The sequence below is a fragment of the Eublepharis macularius genome, chromosome 2, assembly GCF_028583425.1.
Source record: "Eublepharis macularius isolate TG4126 chromosome 2, MPM_Emac_v1.0, whole genome shotgun sequence".
NCBI lineage: Eukaryota > Metazoa > Chordata > Lepidosauria > Squamata > Eublepharidae > Eublepharis > Eublepharis macularius.
The window spans coordinates 143,919,975-143,947,663 of NC_072791.1; the positions used below are offsets into that span (position 1 = coordinate 143,919,975).

At 41.0% G+C, this 27,689-nt stretch overlaps 1 protein-coding gene across 2 annotated transcripts; it reads right to left on the reverse strand.

The window, feature by feature from the left end:
* Positions 1–7,741: 7,741 nt before the first annotated feature.
* Positions 7,742–12,527, reverse strand: LOC129325114 (secretoglobin family 1D member 2-like). 2 transcript variants are annotated; one of them, XM_054972659.1, is made up of 3 exons: positions 12,405–12,527; positions 8,547–8,734; positions 7,742–7,976 (listed from the first exon to the last, which is right to left on the reverse strand). In XM_054972659.1, exons 1-3 carry the CDS (start codon positions 12,457–12,459, stop codon positions 7,941–7,943), a joined length of 279 nt encoding a protein of 92 aa, XP_054828634.1. In that variant the 5' UTR covers positions 12,460–12,527; the 3' UTR covers positions 7,742–7,940. The 2 variants fall into 2 exon arrangements, with proteins under 2 accessions (XP_054828634.1, XP_054828633.1); XM_054972658.1 differs by having other exon boundaries at positions 8,547–8,737.
* Positions 12,528–27,689: the final 15,162 nt, after the last annotated feature.

Below are 27,689 nucleotides of genomic sequence, written 5' to 3' on the forward strand. Positions count from 1 at the left end.
TTAGAGTCCTGCTCTTAACTAGAGATGGGCACGAACAGAAATACGAACCAAAATTAAGCATGAACCAGGTTGGTTCGTGGTTCATGAACCGCGGTTCGTTAGATCCCATTTCTGATGAACCGCCACAAACTTTAGGCTGGTTCGTTTGGTTCATTTTTTGGTTTGTGACTGCAGACAGCCTGGTGCCAATCAATCAGTTTCCTAGGCAACAGGGGATGGACTTCCTGCAGACCTTCTGCTGACCCAGAAGTGACCTTCTGCTGACCTGGAAGTGACAGTTTTCTGACCTGGATGTGACATTTTCACAAACCAAAGGAACCGGTTCGTGAACTAGGCGCAGGTTCATGAAAGTTCGTGGTTCGTGAAATTTGACGAATCACGAACCACATGGTTCGGGTTTTCCCCGGTTTGTGCCCATCTCTACTCTTAACCACTATACAAAACTGGCTTTGAAATGGCAGCCCTGGTTAATCCCAAATATTTTCAGAATTAACTGGGAAAGCCAATACTGGTATATTCAAAAATCCTGATAATGATCAGGGCTCCAGGATATACTTGAAAAGGTAACAGATAAAGTATTTTTCATGTATATTTTTGGACTGGATAGATCAAATCACACATCCCTACTGAGTGGTTTTGGTAAGGATACTTTCTATTAGTTTCTTAAAATAAAGATACAATTAAAAAGTAACAAATAAAATGTACACTTCTTACATATTTTGGATACTATTATACATCATGATATCCTACATCAGGGTGGGAAGTGGGAGAACCCAAGAACAATCCCAAGAGAGGCTGCACTTTAACTGCCAAGAGTGAGGCAAGGCAGGACTGGGCCTTAAAGGCAGCAAAACATAGGCTTACTCTGTGTCTGCCTTTGATAGGCAAGCTCCCACCCCCCACTCCATCATCTGTACTTGATCAATGGTGTAGCAGGAGAGAAAATGTGAGGAAACAATATTGTAAATCCTGTGACATCATTTCCAGGTGATGACCCAGAAGTGATGTTACAAGTTCTTCAATGCTCTAGGAATTTCCTGTATTTCTATGACACTTGCTATAGAGAAAGACAGAATGCCTGGGTGGAGAAACAGCCCCTGGCCTTGGAGATTTGACAAATGCATAGTGCTCAGCCTGTTACATTTTTATTGATGAACTAATCTGGTTATTATGAGTGAAATGCATATGGCAATACTAAGTACAGCACAAAGTAAAAGTATACCTCAATGTGAACAAAGCTAACAGGGTTCTTATAGATTTTCCAAATGATTAAAAATAATGAATATTTTATTTGTATATACATTATTAAAATTAACAGCATGTTAATCTGTGAAAGCCAGTATAGTGTAGGGGCTATAATGTCTGACTAGGATCTAGGAGACTCAGGTTTGACTCCCACCTCTGCCACAGAAGCTTGCTGGGTGACCTTGGTTCTGTCACACACATACAGCCTCACCTACCTCACAGGGTTGTTTGGGGGATAAAATAGAGAAGAGAAGAATGTTGTAAGCCACTTGGGGTCTTCTTTGGGAAAAAAGTGAGGTATAACTGAAGTACAATAAATAAAAAAAAACATGTTGCAGTTTTTGTGAAGCTGCAGCAAACCATACAACAATGAATGTAACATTTTTCTTTTGGTTAGATACAAGATACTATATTTTAATTGTTTCATTTGGAAACCACCAGACCAACTAACAATGGCTCAACTCCCGCCCCCATACCCCCATTCAGTAGAGACATCACACGCAGTGAAGAGTCTGGTGACAATTATCCTCAGTCACCTGAGCCCCAGAAACATAAAAATGTTGAACATATCTTTTGATAACATCCTCTAAGACATTATCAGGCATCGATAAGAACTATGGAGACCTGCTGGATCCGACCAGTGGTCCATCTAGTCCAGCATCCTTTTTCACACAGAGACCAACCAATTGCCTCCCTCTGCATGGCCTCCCCTGATACCGCCTCCTAGCACTAGAATTCAGAGGTTTGCCTCTTCCAACTATGGAGGTTTCCTTTAGCTGCCATGGATAGTAGCTGTTGATGGGATCCATCCCATCACAAATCTGGCTAATCCCCTAAAGTTATTTATATTTGTGCTATCGTTGCATCCACTAGCGTTTGACCAGTTGTTCATTAAGTATTTTCTTTTGTTTATCCTATTTCCCATCAACTTTATTGTGTGTCCCCCAAGATTGGAATCCCGGGCTCCAAAAGGCCTATACAAGGCATGTGAGAGTATGAAGGTAGCTTTCAGAAACATGTTTTGCTTTGATGCAGTGATGCATAGAGAAAGACAGGAGTATTGAGTTCAACTTTGATTTACAAAATATTCTTTTAATTTTATTTTTTTGATCCAAATATTAAGTTTTTAAATTGGAGGAGTTAATGTTTAATGTGGCCAATTTCTGTTCCCACTGAAATAGTCATTTTCTCCTAATGTGTTTTCATCAGTTTTGAGAAGTTTGCAAAAACACATAAATAACCACTAATGTTATGGCATTTTCCTTGTGTAAGGGAATCTGCTGGGGGTTGCTGCATGCACTTCAAGTGGCTTCAAGTTTGCTCATTTAAAAAAAAATGTCACAAACCTTGCAACTGGTGGCTTTTAGAAAACTTTCCATGTTTTAAAGGGCCAGGCCCAAAGAAACTATGTTAGCAGGATTTCTCCAAGATTTAAGAAGCCCTGTGACAGGGCAAAGAAGCTGGAGGAAACATAAGAGCATTTAATTCACTCTCAGACAGAAAATGCAACTTCCCTTTCTCTTCAACCATGTGCCCTTGCTATCTTACAATGCAATCCAAGAGGAGAAACTCGGTTTAGGATTGCACTGTTAAGACTGGATTTCCCTTAAAATCCTATGAAAAGATACATTACAAATTTTTGTTCGATAATATGCACAAAAAATGAATGCAATAGAACTATATGAATGTTTGATCTTAAATGTGTGTAGTTAAAAATCTTGAACTTTTAGAGAACACTAAGAACTGCAAACCTGGATTCTGGAATTTCTAAAGGTCATTGGCCATAAGATTTTAAAGGCTGAAAGGAGGAACTTGTTGGGAAAAAATTGGGAAAGGGAGGTTATTCCAGGACAAGAACAGTAAAATGTCACAATGGGTTTTATAAATGTTAACGATCTTGCCTTTGGTCAGAATCACTAATTGCTAATATGAATGCAGTTTCCAATTCTAAATAATTTAAGTCATTAAGGGATTTATTTTAATATATTTACTCTTCTTCTTTTGATAATTGACTTGGACTCATGCATGTTTTCTCTTTTTCATGCTTTCATGGCATGCTTTAAAAATAAATTAGTGGAGAAAGTATGGGAAGTGGACAGACAATTTTTTCTTCCTCTTCCATAATACTAGAACTTGATGAGTAATAGATTCAGAATGGATAAAATGAAGCAACAAGTAATTAAATTAAATTACTCAACAAATTTACGGCCTGTGGATGAATTTATGGCCACTAGCACAGAAGGCTTTAAGAGTGTCCTTTTTTTTTTCTTCCCCACAGGGGAATCTCAACATTTTGAGGAGGGGGTGGGCGATGGATCCCTGGAGGAATGGTTTGTGTGATATGAAAGATCCCTCCCGTCCCCATCCCAAACTCTCAGTGGTGTCCCTGCCTGCAGTCCACCTCTCACACCGTCGTCCGTGGCCAGCTCCGCAGCACAGCCTGTAACCCTTCATCCTCCTTCCCCTGGGACAGTTAGTGGTCCACGTTTCAACGCCTCCGTACGGAGGCACTTTCGAGTCCTTCCTAATGACCTCCATGTGGTGCGGTGCTGTGCCTGTGATGTCCTGGTGCACAGGGGCAAAAACCCGAAGCACCTCTCTTTGATGGCCCTGACTCGGCACCTGAAGAAGCACCACCTGAGCCTGTCTCCCTCCTCACCCAGTGAAACATCCATTGGGGGGAGAAAGGCGGCAACCAGCTCTTCTGAGCGGGGGTCAGTGGGAGGGTCACTTTGCCCTGAGGGTGACGCTGGTGGGAGCAGAGCACTCCGGCAGGCCGCACTCACGGAGGTTGTCCCCTCGGGGTCTGGGACAGTGCTGCTTAGCACCTCGAGGCTGATGGCTCAGGAGGTGGGCCTTTGCGTCTTGGCAGAGACAATTGCCTTATATGGCTTGCCTCTATCCAGCATGGAGTGCATGGGCTTTCGCAGGCTACTTAAACATTTCGCCCCTTGGTTCTCCATGCCGTCACCACGCACCCTTGCCCGTCGAGTCCTGTGGGTATCTTGAATGAGGGCTGGCACATTTGGGTCAGGTTTAGCCAGGTCCAGTCCCACTGCTAACAGGTTTCTGAGACCTTGATAGGCCTTCCTGGCTCAGCCAGATCATCATGTGACACCTCCTTTCTGCGAAGGCAGGAAAGTGGGTGATGCTGGAGGCAGCCTCCTTTGAGCACTTGTGCAACAGCTCAGGAACTGTTGCACATATAGTTGAGCCACATGGTGCCCCTATCCATCTCAAATGCTGATCCCTCTGAGTAGGGGGGAATGGGTCCCTCGACTCATGTCCTTCCCACAAATGTAGGAAGGTGGCCGATGTCAGCTGCTGCTGCTGCTGCTGTCCCGTTTCTGTCTCCCCCTCTCAGGAACCACCCTGACCTGTCCAAGCAATGTCTCCTGTGTTGCCCATCCCCTACTTTCCGCAAAGGCAGGACGGTGGGTCATGTCAGCCCCCGCTTCACGAGGGACTATCCTGCTGCACACCTTAGAGAATGTCTGTTAACAGTGAGAGAATGGTATATATTGGGTCCAATTGCTTCTTTTACCTTGTGTTTGCTTCTCACATATCTGTAGACGTTTTTCTTATTGTAGCGAGCCCCCCTGGCCAGACTCAGCTGATACTGAGCTTTGGCTTCTCTGATGGCTGATCTGCAGTACCTAGTAACCCTCATATACTCCTCTTTAGAGGTCTGTCCTCTCCATTTCCTGAACATTCCCTTTTACACCTTTAGCTTATTCTGCAGCTCTCTGTTCAGCCACATCGGTTTCTTGGAGCCCTTATCATGTTTCTGTCTTGCTGGAATAGTGAGGGCATGAGCTTGCAAAAGCTCATGTTTGAGAAGAGCCCATCCTTCACTCGCTCCTTTCCCTTCCAGCACACTCTGCCACGGAATGACTCTTTGGGACCAGGCCTGCCAGCAACCACTGGTTGACTTGATACCACCAAACTTGCATGACTTATCCAGGCCCAGCTATTTGCTATTGTTCAACAGCAGCTGCTCCCCCATAAAAGCCAGTGTGTTATAGTGGTTAGAGTTTCAGACTAGGATAGGGTTGCCAGGGCCCTTGTCCTCCGAGCAGGAGGCAGGGGACCTGGCACCTACCTTATGTGTTTTTTCTTATGTGTGCCGGGTGTGTGTGTGCTCCCTGGCCCGCATGATGACATCACTTCCAGGAAGTGACATCATTGAATGGGCCGCAGCCACCCCAGGAGTGCTCCCATGCTACACAGGGGGTCAAATCGGGCCCAAATTGGCCCGGATCAGGCCTGAATTGGCCCGGATCATGCCACTGTGGTGTGTGGGAGTGCTCCTGCATTTCACAGCAGCCCAATCTGGGCTGATCTAGGTTGATTCGGGCTTGATCCAGGCTGTACCCAAATCAGCCCGGATCAGGCCCAGATCAGCCTGGATTGGGCCTGAATCAACCTGGAACGGGCTGCTGTGGAGTGTGGGAGTGCTCCTACGCTCTGCAGTGGCCTGATCTGGGCTGTTCTGGGCAGGAGCATGCCACAACACCCAGGAATGTGCCCCCAGGAGGCCAATGCCTCCTTCGCCAGTCAGGAAAGTGGGGCGGGAGGTGGAGGGTGGGAGTGGGGGATCCCCCTGCCCTAGCGGGGGACTGGCAATCCTAGGGAATCCCCCTAGAATGTGGGATTTCCAGGTTCAAATCCCTACTCTGCCATAGTGCTTTCTGGGTAACTTTGGGCCAGTAACTTTCAGCATAACCTACCCATCACAGTGGTGATGTGATGATAAAATAGATGTCAGTCCCTGGCAGGTAGATCCCTCAAGCCCATCTGTAGTGATGGGCTTGAGGGATTTGTTGAAACCCCTTAAATCTATTCCACTTTCACCACTGCTTTTCCTAGGCATCTTTCATTCAAGACTGACAGCCTCATTTGCTTCCTTGGAGACGGGACCCCATAAATACTGGTGGAGTTATCCCGCAGTTACTCCTCTTGCATAGCCTTCCTCCTTGCCTCTAATTCCCCCCATTTACTCACAAGGAGCCTCATTCTCGGTAACAAGTGACAGCCACTAAGGGCATCTGGTTAAAGCTACAGGCACTCCTTTTATCATGTTGAATTTTTTTTAACACCTCAATGTATTTTTTTTTAGATTTCAGTTTTTTCTGCAAGCTTGCGGCATTTTTTAGGTGTGTAGGAAGATATGCCTTGTTTGTTCATGCTTCAGTCTCTACTACGTATTCAAAGATCAGGGCCATTAGTATATAAGATGGCCATGTTTTAAAGAGTGACAGAGTTCCACACAAATATGAGTTCCTGAGATTTGATGTCTGGTTCCCAGATAAGAAGGCTGCCCTCCTTACAATGAAAGTAAGCTTAATTGTTAGTTTCAGAAATGTTAGTTTCTCAACCCAAAGTTAATTTCCACTGGTTTCACTGGGAACATATTTCCCAGTGTACCTCAACCCAGTTGGGATGAAATGCTCAGGGAATGCACCCCTTACACCAATTGTCAAATTGTAGGCAAAGAGGAAAACAGGATCTTCTCCCTTGCAGAGGGCATATTAGCATATGAATTTTTCCTCCTTTCTCAGAATGCTTAAGGAATGAGGGAAGTGGTCTTTTTAAAAACTAAAATGGAACATACAGGAAAACAACATTATCAGTCCCACTCCCCAGTCCTTATGCCACAGCACTCAGAGCCAAGCTACAAGTGATACCTGACACAGGTTGGACACTTGTCAGCTTCCCTCAAGTTTTGATGGGAAATGTAGGCATCCTGGTCTTGCAGCTGTAATGGAGAGCCAAGCTGTAAAACCAGGACGCCTACATTTCCCACCAAAACTTGAGGGAAGCTGACAAGTGTCCAACCTGTGTAAGGCGTCACTTGTAGCTTGGCTCTCAGATGCTTTCAGCATTTTTCTCCCAGCCTGCCCCCAATACTGGAAGTCAACTGATCTGGGAAAAATACTGAACGTTCTGGAATAAGACACAGGCTAGGGCAGGGTTTAACTCCTCAGACCTGGATGCTCCATTTTTTTAATTTAAAATAGACTCCACTTTCACTTTCTTAACACAGAACAGGAGGTTGCTTCTCTTTTCCTGTTTGAGGGCTAAGAGCAGCCTGAAGGAAGGGTGTGTCAAAGAAATGATGTGGCTAGGCAACTTTAAATGTTTTCACATGCAATTAAAGAGATGTCAAAGTTGATCCTCATTTTTAATTTCTCATAGAGATGGGGTCTTCTTCATCACAAATCTCTTTCATCTTGTCTCATTTGGCCTTGCCTTCATGGATGAGTGAAACCACATGCCTTACCCCCCTCCTGTGTTTTGTCTTTTGGCCAGGTGATGGTGGAAGCAACACTTTCCCCTCTGGATTACCCAGGGAATGTACAGGAATAAGTGGAAAACCAAACTGTATTGAACCAAATAGACTGTAAATGTAGATGTAGCCATAAAAAACAAAAGAGAGGCTAGCTATTTTCAGTGGCTTTTTATATGTCCACTGGTGAAAAAGTAAGCCATGAAAAACTAGTAGTTTGCTTTTTATTTAGTAAGAGGACAGAAAGTGAATTAAAAGAAGCCTCTACAGATTCCAAACCTTGAAAAGCAGAATCATTTAAGCAGCAAAGAACATGATGTTTTTGTGCAGGATAAAGATTAATGAAAGTGTATCACAACCAATCAATAGCTATGATTGTGATGAATTCTTCTGTTAGTTGGTGGAATTACGACATCTCTGAACACTTGGCCAGGACGTTTGTCTGCAACAGATGATACGTAAGTATGAGTTGTATTCATTACAGTTTATTCTTATATTTTTTTCAGTAATATAAAGTGATACGGAAAATCTGGTTGAGAATATGTCAGAGAACAAAGATATGTAGTTCAGTAAGACTTGAGTCATGTTTAGACTGTTCTAATCTCTGGGAATGGGAGTACTGCTTCAGTCCTGGTATGTGAGACACTTCTACCTGTATCACCCCACGCACCCACCCAGCGACCTATTGGTCAAAGGGGATGGGACTTTTCATTTTTTCACTACAGAAAACTTGGTCAGATTCAACCCAATGTGCTTGATATGAATGTTGTTCCATTTGTGGCTGCCTCACTAGGTTTGCCAGGTGAAACTTCTGGCAGTTTGGCTTTCTGCAAAGAGAGGATCTGGGGGTAAGTGCCCGCTGCCCCCACCCTCCCTCTGGTTGCCGTGGGGGACTGGCAAACTTGTCCTTCATGCCTGCAGTCACTAAGTAATGGAGATGCATGCAAGAATTTGCCTCTAATTGACCCCAAACTATGATCTAAAGGAGGGGGAGTAATGTAAAAAAAATTACCAGAACTCGGCCTTTTGCTAGAAGAACATCGATTGGAAGTTTAAGAGCACATTGCTTCAGGTCAGAAACAGCTTGCTTCATCTCACGTGAGGGTGCAAAAGGAGCAATGGTCTCCATGTATTGTTGCTCAGGGGCAAAAAGGAACTGGGTGAGAATATCGATGAGAATTGGGCAAGGTTCAGCACCAGCTGCTGGAAAACAAATGTTGAAATAAGATGTCAGCAACAGGACAATACATAACTGTTAGAAAATTTCTTTTTCTAAAGCAGAGATTTTAAGGGAGAAAATCTGAAATGTAGTTAATAGGATCTGAATAGCTCTTGGCTCTTATATTCCATTTGATCAAACTTACTCCCTTCTTCTTTCCCTAAGTTTCTCCTTTAGTCTCTGCTTTGGAGCCAACCCCTTCATTGACTGAGATGTTCTCTCAGGGCTTTCCCACATGCTCAACTAATTCCTGATTTTCTTAGCAGTCAATCCTGAGGCATTGAAATCAGTTTAGGTATGGTTCTTGTACACATCTGCCCTCTTTTTGGATTTTTAGAATTGTGGAGTCCACATATTATTGTTCTGCACACGCATTAAATAATTAAAGGAGTGTGCTGTCGTCATCATCGGCGATATCACAGCACCCCCCATTTTAACTTTTTGAGTATGCTTATAACATTGGCATCATCTGTGATGTCACAGCGCACATATACAACTTTTAAAAAACTTTTTGTGTATGTTTAATAACATTATATCAAGATAATTGGGACAGAACTTGGAACAGCAGTACCTATGTGCTTTTCAACCCATGTTGCTTTTTCTGGCACCAGAATTGACCCCCCACACACACACACTCTAGCTTTGCAGTTTTTTTAAATGATAATTTTTATAGTTTTCTCACACCCTACCATTGTAACAATACATGCAGCAGATTCTCTGAATACCCAGCTTTAATTTTTTAAAAAGTAAGTCTCCATCCCCTTCACTTGCAGAGATATAAAGAAAAAGACAGCCTTGCAGTGGAACAGGCTAAAAGACTTTTTAAAAAAAATTAAAACTAGGAATTTAGAGAATCTGCTGCATGTATTGTGACAACCGTCGGTTGATATCACGCTATGAAAATGACAATTTTGAAAAAGATAGAAAACCAAGATAGGAGAGGGAAAGGAAGTGGGGGGGGGGGGGGAATGGTTCGATGATGATAAATATCCAAAAATTGGGTTGGAAGTGGGTGGAAGTAGGTACAACAGACAAAACTGAAACAAACATTATGCAGTAGACAAACATCGACTCAAAATCAGCTTCCAGAAAAAGACTGGGGTAAAAGTGGTTTCAAAAGAACCAGAAAAAAACAGGGGAAAACCAAAAACAAATGTGGAAATCAAGGGATAAATTGAAGAAGTATGAGGCCAGACCTAATGGGAAAAACCAGTGTGGAAAACCCATCAATCTTCTTTTCCTTAAGAACTGCTCTGTCTCTGACCATTCTGTTGCAGAATGCTTTCAGCCTGCACATCACTTTATATTATTCAGCATTGTATACAGTACATATTTCCCTCATACCTTGTCTTGTTCCTTCAAGGACCTGCAGTCCATTGACTAAATGAGTTTCTCAAGCTGGGAAGCACCAAGTTAGGAGCCCCCACCCCATGTTTTTTAAACTTGGCATGTGAGTACCCATTGTAGATTGGGATTGCCACCATGGTGCGTTCAAAGGAAGGTAAGGTATAAGCCTCCCACCAGTGACAAAGGCCGCAGAGACACTATTTGCTCCACTGTGAAAAAAACTACATTTTAGTAAGTTTTCCCAATGGGGCAAAAATACACCCCACAACCATCTTAGAACAGGAAATCAGCACAGGGAAAAGGCTTAAAACCCTTTACCCACTGTAGTCCCAGTGTGAACTGGGCCCCTGCACACCTTGTAGGATATTTTTTTAAACTCCTGAATTGGAGCTTCCAGCATGCCATCTAGTTAGGCCTTGAGACTCTGCAATTTTTGCCTTCAACTCATCCTTGTCATTACTTCTTGACTCACTTCCTCCTGTATCCAAAGAAAGCAGTCATGCCTTCAGTTCAATTGATTCCCTCCGTCTGAGCTCTTGTCCGGCTGAACACTTCTGTTGGCTGATTTTTCCGTTATAAATACATCCTCTCCTCCAGCTAAGAAACACTGCTATGTCAACCTCATTCACACCAACTCTAGGAATCCTCAGTACCTCTTCTTTGGTGACCTTAAGGCCTACCTCACCCCCTTCTCAACGTACTCTCACTTCCTTCAGATCCTTCCTCAAAACCCAATTTTCTGTGAAGCCTAGCAAAACCTCTTAATCACTCTTCCTTCCTGAAACTAAATTTATGTATATAGAATTGGAATGAACATACATTCTTCCCCTCTCCTCCCTTTTTAAATCTCCATTATGCCAAATTCTAGATTGTAATGGAAATATTAAAGATGTGCTTAACACTTTTCAGTTGAAATCAATAGGGTGCTGCAGCCCATTTTCCATATAATAGTCCCTGGTGAGTGCCCCAGTATAATTCTGTCTGTGTGCCAATGATAGCATAGTATTATTGTTGGTCCAGTTCAAAAGCTGAAAAGTTATATGAGATTTTGGATGCTTCTTCAGGTTACAAAATTAACTACAATAAATATGGAATTATGGGGGGAAATGCCACTCAGTATGTAAAAAAGAAAGCGAACATCATTTGCACCTGCTGGATCCAGACGACCACAAGCATAGCTTGAAGAACCCATAATTTTTCTCTCTTCCCCTTCTTGCTGAAATCCCCTAGCATTTCATAGGAAGCCTCTCCTGGGGGTCAGAGCATTCTCCTACGGGGTGGGATGCAAGGACGCTGCAGTAGGAAGAAAGAATTGGCGGACATTGCCCCCCCTTGTGTCAGGGCTCAGATAAGAGAGGGATCCCGCTGATTCTCCCTTCCTGTTGCAGCACAGCAATCTGTAACTCTCAAGAGAATTTAGTGGAAGATGCAATGGAGCATCAGAAGTAAGAGGGAAAAATAAGTCTGGAATTACTATTGTAAAATGTATATTGAGTATCAGGCAAAAAATTAATAAAGGCTCATATGGAATTACAAACTTCCAAGAGTGAAATATACAACACAACAGCTTTAAAAAAGGAGGCCTTGTTATTCTAAATCTTTATTTCATTATTTTGCAAATTGAATTGAATGGATGATTGACAGAAAGATGTTCCTTTGAATCAATGGAGAAATATAGAACAAGGCCGTAGTAAATATTATTAAGTTTTTATAAAGCAGACCCCTTCAAAATGACCACTTTGTGTGCTAGAAAACATGATGTTAGGTTTTTAGCATTTTGGCACATATTTTGAAGGAATTTGTATTTTAAAAATGTGTTTCTATGTTGCGGAAGAGTACAAATTAATTTTAAAGAGATGCAACACATGGTGATGTACTTTTCCTGGAATGCTGGAAGATCACACCTATGAAGTTTTCATTTTTTTCCTCCTGGTGTTAGTGGTTTTTATCTATACTGGGGAAGTGGGGAAGTGCATTCTTTCTTTACTCCTTGTGTTCTGCTTCTCAAAGATCTGCAAAAATTTGATGGAAGATTATCAGAATGAAACTTGAGGACTAATGAAAGAATGAATCCTATTCAGGACAGTGCTGAAGGAAACTATTAGTATTAATTGGATCCAATGATCTCTTTCTTCTAAATGAGAAATCTTCCTCTAATGGAGGAAGACTTCTCACTTAGTGGAAAGTCTTTGGATCCAATCCAAAGTAAAGAGGGCCTAGTGTTATATCATCCAGCTGTGAGTTCCTTTCATATGGAGAAGTATATTTTGTTCAGAGAGTAAAATTGATATGCAAGTAACTCACCTGAATAGCAGCACATTGCCAGAGTGACTAGAAGAAGGACAGTCATCAGCTTCATGGTAGAGATTATTGTCTGTTGCGTACCAAACCTCAGCGAGCAACAGTCAAAGGACTCAGTCTGGAACATCATGGACAGATCTTAAGTATATATGAGAGGCTGTTGATTCTGCTCCACCTATTTGAATCTATGCCAGACTGAACAGAAGCTTTAGTGATGGAATCCAAGCCATGTTTGTCCACGAAGTGGACCCCAAGAAAAGCTGTCATGGGGGTGGGAGGAATGCAAATATTGTTTTTGGTTTTGTTTTCATGAGGTTGGAGTGTCTCAAAGAATGTAGATTCATTTGTTCCTGTTCTGCGCAAACATAGGTGAGAAAGGATACTTTGCAGACAAAAAAAGGTGTGCTCAGCTCAGTTGATCTGAAATACCTAAGAAGACTCCAAATACCTTAATATTCATCTGCCAACTTTCTCACTACTGAGTCTTAAGCTCCTTTGAAAGAAAAGTATAAGTAACACATAATGCCAATTGATTCATTTGAAACATGGTGCTGGAGGAAAGTTTTGCAGATACTATGGATGGCCAAAAAGACAAATAAATGGGTTCTAGATAAAATCCACGCTGATTTCTCCCTAGAAACTAATATGACGTAACTGAGGCTATTGTACTTTGGTCACATCATGAGAAGGCAATAGTCTCTGGAAAAGTCAATAATGCTAGGAAAGGCAGAAGGAAGTAGGAAAAGAAGAAGACCTAAAATGGGATGGCTTGACTCAATAAAAGAAGCCACATCCTCCAGTTTGCAAGATCTGAGCAAGTCCGTTAATGATAGGATGTTCTGGAGGTTTTTCATTCCTAGGGTCGCCATAGGTCGGAGGTGACAGCACATAACACACATAAATATAGGAATATGGGGGAAACGTGGTTATCATTAGCACATAAAAAGCCAGCCTTTAATCCAGACCCACTACCCAGTTCCTCATAATTTTGTTATTGCTTTTCAAAGCTCCATTTAATTGAATATTGTAGCCAGTATAGAAAGCAGCTTGTTAAGAAATCAATTCATCCATCACCATTGAATGGTGTAACGTTAAGGTTACATCCTGATGCAAAATGATAAGCAATCTTTGGATCCAGACAGTTTTTTTGCTCAGTCTCAGCCATCTCGCCTTGTTTCATATGTCTTTTTTTTGGCCATGGTAGTCCTGTGATCCCAAACATAGCCCTTTTTGGTGGTCAAAAGAAATGCTTTCCTCTCTTTTTCACCAGTGGAAATCTGGTTGGACCAAACCCTTTGTATTTCCACTGAAAATTGCTGAATGATGTTACGATAAAATCACTGCTGACTATCTTAGGCGCCACAATGAAATTTTAGGTGCTCTGGTACCTGGACACTGTCAAGCCCTGGTAGGGGGAATTCTTCCCTCCATGGCTTTCTCCTGTGGTTTGTCCCTCATCTCCAAATGATGGGCTTGTATTTTTTGTCTCCAGCTCCTTTGGTCTGTTACCCATGCTCTTTCACTGCTGGTGAAAACCCTCTATGGTAAACTCTATGATAAAACCATAGAATTTCTGGCAATTCCTATAGAGCCAACTCCATCATTTCTGGGTTTTCATTAGAAGTAATGTAAAGACAAATAAAACACACCTGTATTTTCCTTTTGTTTTTCTCTTGCTGCTGCTTGGAGTAGCAGCAGGCAACCGGAGGGTGGGGTATCCTCGCCCCCACCCAGGGGACTGGCAACCCTAGTACAGAGAGGATTTGCATTAAAACATTTTAAACTTTATTTAGTAATATTGTACTAGCTAAAATATTGAAGAAACAGTTTTAACTATGTAAAAATATTTCTTGATGTCACAGTTTGATCTAGAACTTAATTTGAGGAAACTTAGCACCCCTGAGGAAGCACTTAGTTAGTAGCATTAACACTCAAGGGGGAGAGCAAGGTCTCCCATGTACAGGTCTCCCATTTCCAGGGACACAAACTGAAGGGATAACCTCGCACTGGCAGCTGTGCTGTTTGCCATCATTGCACATGCTTGTGTCTGGTGTCTCTATAGGCGGTTATTCAACAGGGAGATCTCCATGTCTGCTGGCTCTCTGTGGGGAGGAGTGTCATCAAGGGGCAGTGGTTGCTGATGCTGCAGATGGGTGATTGTCTGGATTGGATCAAAACACTACAACCATTCCATCACCCTCTATCCATAAAAGAGCAGATCTGGAGTAAAGTGAATTTACATACCCTGACGATCAACCAAAATACCATCCTGGCATCCATACTTAAAGCGTGAGATATTCATAGAAGCAAATTAATGCTGGAAATATCTCGATTTTCCACATTCACAGCTCAAATTTGGTTTCCACCCAGTCAGTATCCATCCAGCCTCTAGAGAACTCTGGAATCATCTGAATGTCCGGCATTTGATAGATATTGTTACTGATAAAGGGATTATTGAAAAATCAGAACTAGAAAGGAAAATATAAAAAAAGATCCCATGGTACTCTTACCTACAGCTCAAACACATGCCCACACAGATTAAAACAGCTGACATACTGGCCAAACCAAAATCAGAATTCGAGCAAATTTTAGATAATCCAATGCCAGTTCGTAAAGGCTTAATTTAAAAAATTTACAATGCAATCCTCCTTACTTGTAACAATAAAGTTCCAACATGCCAAGTTAAATGGCAGCAGGAGTGCACAAATCTGAACTCAAATGATTAATGGACATCTATATGGGCCTCAAATCTTCTCAATTCACCAGTGGTTAACACTAAGCTACAAACTTACAAAATAATACATCATTGGTACTGCACACCTAAGAAAGTGTCCACAATATCTTCAGCAAAATTCCTTCTATGTTGGAATGTGGAGAAATGGGCACCTATACCCATTTCTCCACATCCTATGCTGGTGGGAGTGCGAACACATTGACCTAGATCCAGAGGAGTTAGCCGTGTTAGTCTGTAGATGCAAATTAGTAAAATGACCTGTTGCACCTTTAAGACTAATCAACTTTATTGAGGCATAAGCTTTCGAGAACTACAGCTCTCTTCGTCAGAGTGCATCTGACGAAGAGAGCTGTGGTTCTTGAAGCTGAAATATACACCAGAACAACAAACTTAACAGAAAAATGGCTCTCCTTCATTGAACATATAGCCAAGAATGACATACAACCAAAAAATCCAGTGTACCAAACCATGATGTTATGAAAATTTCAAATCTATGAACACTCATGACTATGCATTCTTAGTCAGACCTCGCACAACAACAAATGACATGCGCAAACAACTTATTCAATCATTTGGTTCATCATGATACATCTTATCCTTCTGAACATTTGACAACAAAATGAAGTTTTCAATCTCGTGTAACATCGAAAGAATCCATGCAGATAACCTAACTAAGTTATTGACTCAACAGACATATAAGAATGTCAATATTGTGCCTTGCAACAGCTGATTTTATTGTTACCTTTAATGTTGTTGTTGTTTATCTTTAATTTTATCTTTGTTTATAAGAAGTTAAAATCAATTTTAATAAATGTTTTTAAAAAATCAAGGGGCAGTGGCCAGATGGGCAGGCAATGACTGGGTGCATCTGTGTGTGCCACTCAGAGGGACATAGCTGGGTGCTGCTAGCTGGTTGACAGGTGCTTGCCAGGCTTGCTACGGATACCAGCACACTTGCTATGTCATCTTGTTATGCCAATAAAGGTATTCTTAAATGGAATGGAAATGGAAATGGAATGGCTATGTCATCCGTGCCTTGCAAAGGCGTGTATGTTGTCATTTCCCCCTGAGGAATTTCCAAAGGGAATGGACCAGCGGCACCTCGGATGTGCCATCAGGCAGCTACCTCCACTATAGTGGCCCTCAGGATTGCTCTGTAAATTGGTGGACAAGTCTTATTTGAATCTGTGTGCATTGCTTAGTCATTAGGTACTTCATAATAAATAAATAAATAAGTCGGTGTTAAAAAAAATTAGGTGCCTTTCCCTCATCAATGAATAAACAAATGCCCAATTAGGAGTTGGGTTTTCAACTTAAATTCTCAAAAGGTTGGGAAAATATATTCACTTCCTTTGGGAGGGCAAATATACATGGGTAGCAAAGGAGCTTCAGAAAGCTAAAGGACATTGTGCTTCTGACCTTTGACGGGTCCAGTTGACTCTGGCTGACTCATTTAAGAGCCTAAGGGTTATACTGGACCCAGCACTGCTACTAGAGAAGCAAGTAAATGCAAAAAAGGCCCTCTCACAACTCAGTCTGGAAAAAGGGCCCTTACCTTGACATGGCCAATCTGGCCACTTGGAGTCATGCCACAGTAACATCAAGACTAGACTATTGTAATGCAGTCTACTTAAATGACCTGCCAACATCTTTTCCACACTGTGACACTGAGAGATCTCTGTCTTTTGGTGCTACACCTCTGAAGATGCCAGCCACAGCTGCTGGCGAAATGTCAGGAACTACAGTGCCAAGACCACGGCAATACAGCCCGGAAAACCCACAACAACCATCGTTCTCCGGCCGTGAAAGCCTTCATCAATATACTTAGGTCACTGCTTAAAGGTGACTTGGAGACTCCAGCTGGTGCAGAATGCAGCAGCTCAGTTGTTATCAGGAGCTAGACAGAGCATGCATATCACTCCCATTCTGCAGTCACTCCATTGGCTGCTCATCAGTTACTGGGATCAATTCAAAGTCATAATTATCACATTCAAAACCCTTAATTACTATGATCCCTCATCTTTGTGCAACTGTCTCTCTCCCTAAGTTCCTCCATGGCAGCTTCACTCATCTGAACAGGGCCTTCTACAAAAACCACCCTGGCAGCTGGGCAAAATCGACAGCTGCCCAAACATATGGTTTCTCTGTGGGAGCCTCCTACTTATGGAATGGCCTGCCTGAGGAGGTCAGGAAAGCTCCCACATAAGAAATAGCTCAAAGAGATGCCTTGATTGAAACAGGGACTATAAGCTATGCTATTGGGTACTGTCTGCTGGTGTAGATATGCTCCTACTGAGGAGTTTCCATGTTGCAAAACATGTCAGCAGCAAGCTGAAACAAAGCATATGTATTAATATGGTATATTAAACAATGCAGAAATTATACAATAGGATAATACATACAGCAACAGATATTACTGACTATATACAGTAATTTAGTCCATACTTTCCCTTTATTAAAGTGTTCTTTCAGAACCATTTTTGTTATAATAAAGTTCTATTACTCTTGTAAAAAATGCCCTCCTCAATAATTCAGTTTTGCACACTTGCAAAATGACAGAGCAGCGGGATCTTTCCTGACCTCATCAGGCAAGCCATTCCATAAGAGGAGGCCATAACAGACAATATATATGTATAGGCTGTTGTTTATCTTGCCAGTTGCAGGATGGCACCTGCAGAAACATCCTCAACCTGTTGTCATGACGGAGCATGAGGAGAGAGGTGATCCTGCAGATTGGGAGGGACTGTAGTTCAGCAGTAGACATCTGCTTGGTCTGCAGAAGGTCCCAGTTTCAATCCCGGGAATCCTCAGTTTAAAGGATCAGGTAGCGGGTGATATGAAAGACCTCAGTCTGAGACTGTGGACAGCTGCTGCCAATCTGAGTAGACAATACTAATCTTGATGGTCTGGTTTAGTATAAGGCAGCTTCATATGTCCATATGTCCAGATATGAAGGTCTAAAGCCATGAAGGCCATGATAGCCAAAACCTTGAATCGGACCCAGTAACTGATGAGTAGCCAATAGAGTGACTGCAGGGTGGAGTTAATATGTGTGGTCCCCTTAGTTTTTGGTAATAATTGAGCAGCAGCATTCTGTTCTAACTGCAGTCTCTGAGTTGTCTTTGAGAGGAGACCTAGGTAGAATGTATTACAGTAGTCTAGTCTAAATGTTCCTATGGCATAGATCCAGGTGGCCAGATTGACCAAGTCAAGGTGGGTGGGTGGGATTTTTTGTGCTAAACTGAGTTGGTAGAAAGCTTTGTTTTTGCAGCTGCATTAACTTTCTTCTCCAGCAGTAATGCTGTATCCAATATAACCCCTAAGCCCTTAAGCAAGTCAGTGAGAGTCAGCTGAACCCCATCAAGGGTGGGAAGCACAATGTCCTTCAACATCTCTACCTCCCCAAACAGTATTACCTCTGTCTTGTCAGGATTTCATTTCAGTTTGTTCACTTAGCCATGGAGATTTGGATAAGAAGATATAGAACTGAGTGTTGTCAGCATATTGATGGCATTCAGCCCCCAAACTACAAATGATTTGTCCTAAGGGCTTTACATAGAGGTTGAATAGAATGGAGGATAGTACTGAGCCCTGTGGAACCTCACAGGACAGGTTCCACACTGATAACAACAGGTCTCCAGTGGCAACCCTTTAAGCTTGGTCTGTGAGGAGTTACGTGAAGCCGTCCAGACCACATCCCCATATACCTACCTCTGTTTCCCAATGCTGCAACAAGATGGTATTGTCCACTGTATCAAAGGCTGTAGTTAAGTCCAGTAGAATCAACAAAGAAGCATGGCGTTTGCTAGATTCAGGCGGTCATCAACCAAAGCTGCCAGAGCTGTCTCTGCACCATAGCCTAGTCTAACGCCAGACTGAAAATGTTCCAAAGGAGATGAGTTAGCCAAGAAAACTTGAGGAAGTGGTTAGCTACCATTCTCTCCATCATTTTGCCCAGACAGGGTAGATGTGGCAATAGCTGGCCACATCATTTTTCTGTAGAGGTGGTTTTTAAAGTAGACAGATAACTGCCTCTTTGAGTAGCCAAGAAAAGATACTTTGAGTTATTGATTTATGATGGACACCAATGGCTTGTTGATATGGTCCTTACATGATTGTAGCAGCCAGGATGGGCAATTATCCAGGCTACAAGTAGTGGCCTTCACAGATCCCAGGATCCTGTAAACATTGATCATGGTAATTGGGTCACAATGGTCCATAGTTGTCCAATAAGAGACCAATATATTATACATTTCTTTTGACTGACCTATGTTACAACCAGAATCCAAATCAGTGCATATTCAAAATATTTTATCAGAAAAAAAATTCAGTAAGTATCAAAATAATTGTTCCTGAGTCAATAAAGTCTCAGGTTTAGGAGTCAGCAGGTGCCAAGATGCCTTAAACAAGTGGGATGGTCATGAACTAGCTGATTAATTGGTAGCAAAGAAGTAACATTTCTTTGCCACTATTATCACCACTTCATAGATCTTCCAATGGGCTCAATAACATGATCTGTTTAGATTCAGTGTGAATTTTCCACCAACGCCTTTGCAGATGCCTCCTGGATCTCTTCAGGTCACCTGGCTCCAGAGCCAGGTTATACCCCAAGGACGGAGAAGATTGATGAGGAACAACCAACTGTTGATTGTATTGACTGCCACGCTGTAATTTGCTTTGAGTCCTGGCGAGAAAGGCAGATTATATGGAAATAAATTTTTAAAATGTAACCAACATAAAAAGAAGTGACATAAGCTATGGCCCTAGTGAAGAAAAATGGAATTTTATATATAGTAAAGGTGCATTTTTATCAATAAACATGCATGCAACCAAGGGGGAAGATGTTTTAAAATGATTAGTTACTACAGATGCTTTGTAAAATTTGTAATGCTATAAGTTTTGAATGTTGGTTCTGCTCTCAAAATAATGCAAATTTTCTAAATATGTGGTAGGGTGTTGTAGGACAAAAATTTACTGGAAAATGGGTCAGAGTGTAATTAAGGATGTTTGAGAAATCATACTCTATGAGTCCAGAAGTTTTTCTGTTGAACTCTATTGACCTAATACAAGTTTCACATAATGAAATAATGCTAAATACATTAACATTGTAAGTTGTATGGTTAGATTTTGCTAGACATTGGAAAAGTCAAGTGTTCTCTAATAAGAGATGATGGTTATTGAAGATGTGGAATACGACAAGAATGATTTAAAAATAGACTTTGTAGTCTTGCACAGAAAAAGTGCACTGATGGAAGTGCTAATTTTAAACAAGAAAGTGGTAGCAAATGTGTACACTTTTACTGTGGGAGTGTCAGCAGTGCTTATCAGGGTTTGATCCCAATATTTTAGAAGTCATGTGATCTTTCCCATTTGAGCAGAACATGCAACTTTTTTTTCTTTTTTTTTATTGATGCATCACTTATTATTACATTTCAATACAGTCATAGTTCTCCTATGATACATCTTTTACCCCTTTTGTAACCCTCCCCCCCGCAAGGTGACCATCCTATAACTACAAATTAAATTTTTAGCCATGAGCACATTTTTTCCAATTTTCCAAATATAGTTGTATTGGCTTCTCCATTATATACCCATTGAAAATATACAGACCATTTCTCTTTTATCTCCTCCATTTTTCCATCCCATGCCTTATCTTTTTTTAAACATTCCAACATATCCGATTGAATATATTCATACAAGTAATCATTCCATCTTTCTAAGGTCCATTTTAACTTCTCCTTCCAACCGTATGCAATCACTGCATGTGCAGCTAGTATCATCGCTTTGAAAATATCCTGGTTTTGTTTCTCAATTCTAGTGTTTCCCAATACACCCATGAATATTAGATCTACATCTATATTGAGGTTGACCTTACATACCAATGTTATTTTTCCCCGTACCTTGTCCCAGAAATCTATGACCTTTGGACACTCCCACCATAGGTGGGAGTACCACCCTTCTTTTGCATTGCAATGCCAGCAGTTAGGTTTCATCCCTTTAAGCATGTATGCCAATTGGGCAGGAGTTCTATACCACTTCATAATAATCTTCCTTTCAAGTTCTCTATACTTTTCTAGCTTAATTGCCTTCAAATTCACCATTAACTTATTAACCTCCTCAGAAGTTATTTGTTTTTCTTTATTCCATTTATTTTTTAGAGTTCTAAACATAAACTCCTTATCCCTCACCAATTCAAGGTAAATTTTCCCTGCCAGCCCTTTCTTTATTTCATCCACATATAATGCGTGTTCTATATTATTGTCTTCCCTTTTAATAGCTTCTTTATATTTGTCTTGTTTAATTAACTGGTGTAACCCCATTAGATTTAACCAATATCTTTCCCCCAATTTTTGATTCAATTCCTGAAGTGGTAACAAATCCCCTTGACCATTGTACATGTCCTTCACTCTAGTTATACCTTCCGCCTTAAGATCTTCCCAAAATTTCGGGTTCATCTCCTTCTCCCAGATATACTTAAGTGGAGTCCATTTTGAGTTCTGTGGCATCATAGCCGTTTTCCACCTCTTCCAAGCAATCAAGGCTATTTTTCTTGGGCCTTTTGCTTGTCTTATCTCCTTTTGCAGATCTCTAGTATAAATTCCATAACTACCTGCTCCCTTATTGATTGCAGATTCAAATCTTACCCACTTATCCCCTTTCCTCCATTCTAGCTCCATCAATGCTTTCAACTGAAATGCATCATAATAAGCTTGCAAATGTGGGAGTCCCCATCCTAAATCATCTTGGGGCATATATACCAATTTTTTTGAGATTCTTGCTTTTTTCCGTCCGAACACCCAATTTTTAATATTTTCATCCCATTTCCCTATATCTTTCTGGTCCAGCAGAACATGCAACTTCTAAAACGAAAATTAAAAAAGAATGCACTCTATTTCAAAATGGCATCGATATTGCTCATGGCCATTATGAATGGATAAAGGCCAAACAATACATAAATTTGAAGTTTTGTAACTGGAGCTTTTGATATGTCATTTGGTGTGATATACATTAGAACCACATATTTCATAAAGTGAGGATACCTTTTTAGGGCCCCTTTAAGCTGCAGTAAGGAGGAAAAAAGGCACATGTGATGGACTGCTATTTAAAAGCAGATTTCCTAAGTGCAGTACAATCAGAGAGCTGGGAGGGAGGTAGTTAACTATTGTCAGGAATGTACAGCTTGAATGGCAGGCTGCTCCCTCCTCTCTGATTGGTCTGTTAGAACCAGGCTGAAGGGAGTCAGATGGTTTTCTGATAGACTTGTCCAGTTATGTGTTAGAGTCTGACAAGAAAGGTCAGACAGGTTCTCTTCTGGAGTGATGAAAGATAAATCTTTTGCCTTAACAGTAACATTACTGTCCAGAGGAAGAATTCTATTTAGGAATTCAAAGTATAAGTGTTAGCATAAACTGAAGCCCATTTTACACAGACACGAGAGAATTGGGAATGTGTTTTGGCAAGAGTGATTGGGTAGTGGGTTAAGACTCCCTTTAAAGCCAAAAGAAGGAGGGTTATAACTTCTGACAAGAAAAATATTAATTCCTGCCCAGTGTCTAAAGGGGGTTTGGTTCTGAGGAGGACCCTGGGTCTGTTGTAAAAGGAAAACAGTTTTAAACTAACTCCAGGAAAGTAATCTGTCATAGGAAACTTTGCGAAGAAACATTGTTGCTGTAACTAAAGTTCTGAGTAAAACACCTCTCACTCTTAAGAACCAAGATTATATGAAACTAAGCTTTTAGGACACAATTTTGCCTGTTTCTCGAAGTGTATTCTGTGGTATCAACAAAATTTTACCTCAGCACTTCCTTCCCCTGACTACAATTATTCAATCTCAGTCTGTTAAATAAAGTTATTGTTTCTTTTGAACATTATACAGTCTCTAGTGCCATTTCCAACAAAAGGAAGAGGGATTCTGCTTTCCCCATCAAGTTCCTGGACTGGATTAAAAAGCTATCATTACATCTGCCTGTCAGGGTGGGACAAACAGACTTTCAAAACCTCAGATAATAGACAAAGCTGAAGTTGGTTACTTATTCCCAGTTCCTTATTCGCACTTCCTTATTCCTTATTCGCAAAGCCAAAGAAAAATATTGTGGGAAAACTGAAAAGCTCTACACTCCAAAATGAAGTTTGCAGGGGCACATATTATACACCTTCATATTCACAAGACTCAGCATTCTAAGTGGACCTATGCTGGGTCATCCTACAAAACCCAGATCTTGAGTAAACAGCTTCAAAATAGGATCCCCCAAAACAATTCAATAAGAAGAAAGGGGCAGCAGGGGCAGCAGGAAAAAACTTTGGATCACCCCAAATCACACAGATCCGAACTCCAGAGACTGTCCCCCACAAGACGACATGAGCTGGTGCTGATCCAGTCTCTGGTTCTGGACCTCAGGCCTTGCATGTGGCCTGCCACCAAGCACCCAGTATTAGACATTTTTTGAATAAGCAAATGGTGAAAATATAAGCCTCCTGCAACCCCAAATAATCTTTGGATCACCCCAAATCACACACCCCTGAACTCCAGAGCCTGTCCCCCAAAAGAGGACATGAGCTGGTGCTGATCCAGTCTCTGGTTCTGGACCTAAGGTCTCACATGAGGCCTGCCACCAAGCATCCAGTATTAGACATCTTTTTGAATAAGGAACTGGTGAAAACATAAGCCCCCTGCAACCCCAAATAATCTTTGGATCACCCCAAATCACACAGGTCTGAACTCCAGAGACTATCCCCCACAAGAGGACATGTGCTGGTGCTGATCCAGTCTCTGGTTTTGGACCTAAGGCCTCGCATGTGGCCTGCTTCCAAGCACCCATTATTACACATGGCATTGACTATGGAACTGGTGAAAATATAGGCCCCCAGCAACCCCAAATAATCTTTGGATCACCCGAAATCACACACCCCTGAACTCCAGAGACTGTCTCCCACAAGAGGACATGTGCTGGTGCTGATCCAGTCTTTGGTTCTGGACCTCAGGCCGCGCATGTGGCCTGCTTCCAAGCACCCAGTATTAGACCTTTTTTTGAATAGGAAAATGGGGAAAATATAAGCCTCCTACAACCCCAAATAATCTTTGGATCATCCCAAATCACACACCCCTGAACTGCAGGGCCTGTCCCCCACAAGAGGACATGTGCTGGTGCTGATCCAGTCTCTGGTTCCGGACCTCAGACCTCACATGTGGCCTGCTTTCAAGCATGCAATATTAGACCTTTTTTGAATAAGGAAATGGTGAAATTATAAGCCCCCTGCAACCCCAAATAATCTTTGGATCACCCCAAATCACATACCTCTGAACTCCAAATGGACCTATTCTGGGTCGTCCTACAAAACCCAGATCTTGTGTAAACAGCTTCAAAATAGGATTCCCCCAGAACATTTCAATAAGAAAAAAGTGGCGGCAGCTGAAGCAGAAAAATACTTTAGTCACCCCAGAGGCAATGAGGCGGGGCGGGGGGCGTCGTGGGGGAGCGGCGCAGACGCGACCCCCGGGGGGCCCGGCTGTCTTGGTCTTGGTCTTCGTCTTCGTCAACAATCCAACTCAAATAAGTATATATATAATTCAAACAGTATTGCTTCTATAATCATATTAGGCATAAATATTAAACATAACTTTTAATCATTAAATAAAAAGTATTAAATACTCGGTAGTTTTATCTTAAATCTTGAGCAGCTTGAAACCTTCTAGTGAGAACTGAAAACATGTTTCTCTGTTTTAGAGAAACTATTTGTCAGTACAAAATAAACAGGATGGATGTTTTTGTTGCGCTCTCCCAACCAGGAGACAGACTTCTCCTAAGAGTTTAATGGCTTCTTTCATTAACAAACACTAGTCTTTTTCATTAAGTGAAGTATCAAAATATAAATGATTATTTAAATAAAACATAGAAAAATAGAACAGATGAACACAAGAATTAAGTTTCCTTACATTTTTTAATGAAATGTAACTCAGATTAACCATGAAATGCATTCAAGTTACCATAGCACATATTACAACGATAAGTTTCCTGCCTAGATCTTCATGAGATTTCTTTTGGCCAAAACCCTGATCTGCTATTTGGATTACCATTTTTATATATTATCTTATGCGGAAATCTAAGATCTTTTCATATGATAACATAGATAAATATAAAACCAATCATAATTTAATTCTTTTTTACTATTTCCAATCATGTGACATTCTACCTAGCCAAAAGTACCGCTATGCCCAGCTGCAAGGTAAGAGATATGGATAGTAAAAATGACAGGAAAAGTTACATGACCAGGTCATCCTTGGTCTCTGCTAACAATTACAGAACATTTATCTGATACTGTTCACTATTTTTAATTGGCTGTCAAAGATAAAGAAGCACCAGTTATACACCGTACTAGAAAAAGAACTACAGTGAAGTTCATACAGCGTTATTTAGAATGCATATGTTTCACTAAGTATGTGTTCTAAACCATAATCAGCAGTCTACTGGTTTGAATCCCACTACTGACATGAGCTCAGTAGGTGGCCTTGGGTCAGCCACTCCTCTCAGCCCCAGCTCCATTGTGGGGATAAGAATAACACTAACTTGTTCACTGCTCTGGGTGAGGCACTAATATGTGTAGAAGAGCGGTATATAAGCACAGTTATTATTATTATTTATATTTCCATGACGCCATCCCTTGACCTGTGAAATTAAGTATTTTGATAAATATGAAAGTGATACAAAATATAAATGCATTGCATAATGTGTGAGTGTACATATACAAACTTTAAAAATTTTATTGGATAATATTGCAAAGCATGATTACTGAGAAAGCTGCTTTCACTGCTTTCAGTGTGGAGAGCTGCTTGTAGATCAAAACAACCTGGCGAGCTGTCTTCATGCAGAGTGCACGATTCTCTTGGCTTTCAATTCTGCTTTCGTTCAGCACGGGTAAATCAATGTGTCAGCAGCAGTAAACATTTGTATCACTCCTCTCTGAATGAACTTTTAAATTTTACTTCCTATTGTGTCAAAGCAATTAAAATTAACAATACAGTTACTAAGCTGCTAAGATCAATTAATGGCTCTTAGGCTTTATCTATTGATCTAGTGACATCTTCAAAACCCACTGGTAACAGACTATACATACTTCTCTTCTATCCACAATATATACACAAGGATTAATTACATATTCTTATCTTCTAAATTACATATTTAAATGACATATTCTTATCTCCTAAATTAATTAGTCAAACTCTTACATCAAGGATTGGTGACAAGTTGTGGACAGACTATGCTTGGACAGAATGTACACTGAGAATAAATGACATCAAACAAATTGAAAACTAAATAAATCACTTTTATTTAACAAATAAATTTCTTCTGAAATCTCTTTAGAAATTAAACAATAGAAACAAACTATGTGGCATTCCTCAAATCCACGTGTAGGATGGTATGGAAGTGGTACTTAGAGGGAAATTCATCTCCATTGCCTCCTGTCATGAAGAGCAAAAAGAAAACATTAGAAATGAAATGATATCTAGAATAAGAAAACTAGAAGATGAGCACAAAAAAGGCCACCCAATCTATAAACCTACTTGCTTGAAAATTAAAGGAAAAAACCTCCTCACATTCTATACAAGCTATTAAAGGCACCCAGGAAAAACTGAAACTAATTCTGTAAATACTACCAAACCATTTGTACATCAGACAATCCTGACACTAATCATATTTTAAATTATTTATCGTCACAGGAAGTTATTTGCAAAAAAACTCACAAGAACATAAACAATATCTTGACCAACCAATCACAACAGAAGATGTTACAGTCACTATCAAATCCTTGAAAAAAATAACAAAGCTTCAGATAGGGATGGATTCCCTGCCAAATTTTTACAAAAAAATACATTCACCTACTTTCAACTCCACTAACTGCCACATGCAACTCTGTTATGATAGGAGGTAGCATCCCTCTATCTGGGTCAGAAGCTGAAATAGTAGTTACTCCAAAAAAGGACAATGATATTACAAATAGTAAATCTTCACAACCAATACCCTTACTGAATCAAGACCAAAAGATCTTTACCAGCATATTTGCCAAAAGATTGTCTAAATTTAAATAACCAACTACATTCACCTTGACCAGACTGGCTTTATGCCATTAAGGAATCTTATTGACAATACACATAACACTTTAACTATAATTAATTTCTGTGAAGCATACAAAATCCCTGCATTACTTCTGGCCTTTGATATAGAGAAGGCATTCAATTAAGTGGAAATACCATATCTAAAATTTTTACTTCAAAAATGGGTTTTGGCGACCAATTCTAAAATGCCATTAATGCTCTTTATCTTTCTACAAAAGCTACAGTTAGGACCAGCAATGTACATTTGATAGATATCCATATAGCAAGGGGAACTAGACAAGGCTGTCCCCTTTGTATTGTCGAAGGCTTTCACAGCCGGAGAATGATGGTTGTTGTGGGTTTTCCGGGCTGTATTGCCGTGGTCTTGGCATTGTAGTTCCTGACGTTTCGCCAGCAGCTGTGGCTGGCATCTTCAGAGGTGTAGCACCAAAGGATAGAGATC

Coding starts and splice junctions, on each gene's coding strand:
- LOC129325114 (XM_054972658.1), bottom strand. CDS start 12,459: ATGAAGCTGATGACTGTCCTTCTTCTAGTCACTCTGGCAATGTGCTGC. Junction 8,738..12,404: donor GGCAATGTGCTGCTATTCAG/GTGAGTTACTTG, acceptor TTTGTTTTCCAG/CAGCTGGTGCTGAACCTTGC. Junction 7,977..8,546: donor TAGCAAAAGGCCGAGTTCTG/GTAATTTTTTTT, acceptor CATCTGTTGCAG/ACAAACGTCCTGGCCAAGTG.